General features: G+C 37.3%; 1 protein-coding gene across 2 annotated transcripts in view; it reads left to right on the top strand.

The window, feature by feature from the left end:
• The window catches only part of GDAP1 (ganglioside induced differentiation associated protein 1), a 16204-nt gene that overhangs the window by 796 nt on the left and 11506 nt on the right, over positions 1–3902 (top strand). Inside the window, exon 2 of one of the 2 annotated variants that reach the window (XM_012811549.1) lies at positions 139–307. In XM_012811549.1, coding sequence (XP_012667003.1) covers positions 202–307 — 106 coding nt within the window. In that variant the 5' untranslated portion in view covers positions 139–201. Of the gene's footprint in view, positions 1–114; positions 308–3902 lie in introns of both variants that reach the window. The other variant, XM_003800045.2, reaches the window with a different exon arrangement.

A 3902-nucleotide genomic window follows, 5' to 3' on the forward strand; every position in this document is an offset into this window, starting at 1 on the left:
GTTGATAATGTTAATAATTAGGGAAATCCAGAAAAGTCTGCTTAGCTGGTATCCAGGGAAGTCATTTAATTGAAAGCTTACATGTGTTGTAGTAACCAGTCTGAACTCTTCCAGGTGCGCTTGGTAATTGCTGAAAAGGCATTGAAGTGCGAGGAACATGATGTAAGTCTGCCCCTGAGTGAGCACAATGAGCCTTGGTTTATGCGTTTGAACTCAACTGGAGAAGTGCCTGTCCTTATCCACGGGGAAAACATAATTTGTGAGGCCACTCAGATCATTGATTATCTTGAACAGACTTTCCTGGATGGTAATGTTAAGGCTATTTGTGATTTTTGGATTTACTTTCAACACAGATGTGTGTTCCTTTTCTCTCTCACGCTCTCCCTCTCTTTCTCTCTCTCCCTCTCCTCCTTTCTCTCTGGTTTCATGATGGTTGATTTAGTGATTAAATATCTTTTCCATTTCCATAAGCAGACAGATATAAGTCAATAACAAATTTTGCACAAGGCAGTGTAACCCAATTTAAAAGAATGTTATGTACAGCTCAAATGTTAATGTGGAAACTTTTCTTTTAAATTTACTTGCAAAAACCCTGCAGGTTTGTGGTTTGTGTTGGCGATTTATTAGCCTTTAAGTAAAATTCATAGTATTGATTCGAAATATACACTGTGCAATCAATTTCATCCAATCTACCAAATGGTTCTATCTTAAAAACAGAAGAAAAAAGAGGAATACGTGCCTGTAGTCCAGCTAATCGAGAGGCTGAGACAAGAGAATCGCAGGCATCCTCAAACTATGGCCCGTGGGCCACATGCAGCCCACCTAGGACATTTATCCGGCCACTGGGTGTTTTTGCTGCCGCTGCCTGTCCTGCTTAGCAGCTGACTTGTCCTGGGGCCGGCAGTCCAGCCTTCCAGCCATCTGAGGGACAGTGAACTGGCCCCTGTTTAAAAAGTTTGAGGACCCCTGAAACCCAAGAGCTGGAGGTTGCTGTGAGCGGTGATGGCACAGCATTCTACCAAGGGCAATAAAGTGAGACTCTGTCTTTAAAAAAAAAGAAAGAAAGAAAAAAGAGGAATACATTTTAGACAAAAATAGGAAGATCAGTATACTTTGAGTTCTTTGCCTCAGTTGCTTCGGAATAATTTGAATCATATCTTTACTAAGGAATTATAGGGCTTAAATTTGTATAGTTCTTTTAAGTAATAATTTATTGACAGCTTGTTATGTGCCAGGCATTTTGTAATTTCTATTCAGGCTTCAAAATAACTTAGGTAGTCAGGGTAGAGTACTTATTGCCATTTTATATGTGAGGAAAGAGAAACAAGAGTTGCCCAGAGTCATAGAGCTATTTTATGGCAGAGTCTTTTATATTACACCAGCTGTCTCCCATAGTCTTTGCCACTTACATATTGTCTTGTTTGTTAATAATAACAATTCTTTGAGGTGAACTGTAGCTTCAGTGATTTGCCCAAGATTACATAGCTGATCATCAGCAGAGCTGAAAACAGAACATGGTGCTCCAAGGTTTTAGCTCAGTGCTCTTCTAACATGAAGCTGCATGAGAGCCAGTCACTTTTCACCTGCTACCAGTTATGTTCATATTTATTGGGTAGGATGAAACCGGAATCTAGCCCTAAATTACAGGAAGCTGAGAAAAGAAATTACTAGGACCAGAAAATGTCTGAGGTACTTAGAAAGAAAATGGGTATGAAACCTAAATAGTGTGAGCAGAAGCCCAGGGAATGAGATTAGTAAGGGGCTGCCCCTATTCTTAAGTGTTAGCTGCTTAGGATGGTGATTGGAAGGTAGGCTTGGTCAAAACTAAAGATTTTGATGAATTATTTTTTTTCTTCACTATTACTTGCTATCCCTTACAAGTTTATATGGTGGAGACAGTACTGAAAATGGTTATTAATTTATATAAAACAATTTTTCTCAATCTTGAGCTTTTTGGAAATGGATAAGTATGTTTAATAGTAATTTATATTTCTTGAGAGAAGTGATTGTAATGTGAACAAACATAATTTTGTAAGAATTTTCTTTTAAACGATCAAAGCTTTAAAATGGTATAATAAATGGAAAAATCATATTTAAATCTTTGGTAGCATTGTTGAACTACAACTCCTATTATCATCATTCCCCATCACCACCACCTCCTCTTCACCTTCTCCTTACACTGTTTTTCTTCTAAGAAATCCGATGATACGAAGTATGATTCTTTATAACATAGTAATGTTACTGTTATTAGGTTTTAAAAATTTTTTTTAGGTGTTACATTTTGCTATTACTACACATAATAATAACACAACTCAAATACATTCTGGGTCCTGCTACGTTATATTTAAATAAGCAAAGGAAATGCTAAGTTGTCCTTTTGATTGCTGTTTATTTAATTAGAGAAGGCACTGCAGACTGAATGATAGGATGGAAATATGAAAACTACAGACTGAGTTTTTATAATAAGTAAGCAATCAAAAGTTCTAGCTTTTAGTCTGATGATTCCATTAACTTGTTGAATGTTTTTGGCTACTAGATTTCTGTTTGTCTTTTGGATTAGGTGAGGCAGTTAATTGCAGAGATAAAACAGCTCCAACCAGGCTGGGTGCAGTGGCTCACGTCTATAATCCCAACACTCTGGGAGGCCCAGTTGGGAGGATTGCTTAAACTCAGGAGTTCGAGACCAGTCTGAGCAAGAGCAAGACCCCATCTCTATTAAAAATAGAAAAGCTTTCTGGCTTTGTGGCAGGCACCTGTAGTCCTAGATACTCAAGAAGGATCGCCCGAGCCCAGAAGTTTGAGGTTGCTGTGAGCTGTAATCATTGCACTCTACCCAAGGCAACAGAGTTAGACACTGTCTCCAAAAAAAAAATTGTTTTTAAATGTGAAACATGTAGGATGTGCTTAAAATCATGAGAGGCAGAAGGATCCCTTGAGCCCAGGAGTTTGAGGCTATAGTGAGCTATGATCTAGCCAATGCACCTCCAGCATGTGCAACAGAGTTAGACACTGTCTCCAAAAAAAAAAAAAAAAAAGTTCAACCAACTCAGTTCAACCAATTTCAGTCTTTTTCCAGGAGAGTAGTCATTCAATTGAAAAGGACTAAAAAAAATTAAGCATAAGAAACCTAAAATTTATCATAGACAGGAAGACAACAAGAGAATAATAATTACATAAATCAAGGATAGTCTGTCTACAAGTCAAGATGAAGTTTATCTCAGAGTAATCTTTAAGAAGTCATGGAGGAATAGGGAAAAAGCCAGACAAGTGATAGACCAATGTCATCTCAGTGTCAAAGACAGGGAAGGGGAATTCAACCAGCCCTTGCTATTTAAAGTGTGTTCCATCCACCAGCAGCACTGGCATCATGGGGGAGTTTCTTAGAAATGCAGGATTTAGACCTCACTTGAGGTCTCTTGACTTGGAATCTTTGTTTTAACAAGAGCCCCAGGTGATTCATATGTACATTAAAGTTTGAGAATACTGCTGGAGATTAGTGTTTGAGCTTTAAGCACTGCTCTAAATTACTGATTTTAAATCTGGCAGAATTCTAGAATAGATTGTCAAACGTTTTTTAACTATGTATTTTAAGTTTTTGAATATCTCAGTAAAAGGAACCACCTTACGTTTTGCATTACTGAAGAATGTCATTAACACTTAAAAAAATTTTGTATTATGTGCCAGGCATGGTCTAGATATAGTTTATGATGATTTAAATAGAGCATTTGAAATTACTTCACATAATATACCCTTATAGAATAAAGGAGTAAATATGGCTAGAAGATAGGAATGCACATTTGAAGATGAATAAGCTACCATATTGAAATATTTACACATTTCTTTTGGGGGGTCTCGTCTGGGATATGAACCCAGTATTTACACATTTCTTATACAAAGTTGCC

This window comes from Otolemur garnettii, unplaced genomic scaffold, assembly GCF_000181295.1.
Source record: "Otolemur garnettii isolate 467f Iridium unplaced genomic scaffold, OtoGar3 scaffold00163, whole genome shotgun sequence".
Taxonomy (NCBI): domain Eukaryota; kingdom Metazoa; phylum Chordata; class Mammalia; order Primates; family Galagidae; genus Otolemur; species Otolemur garnettii.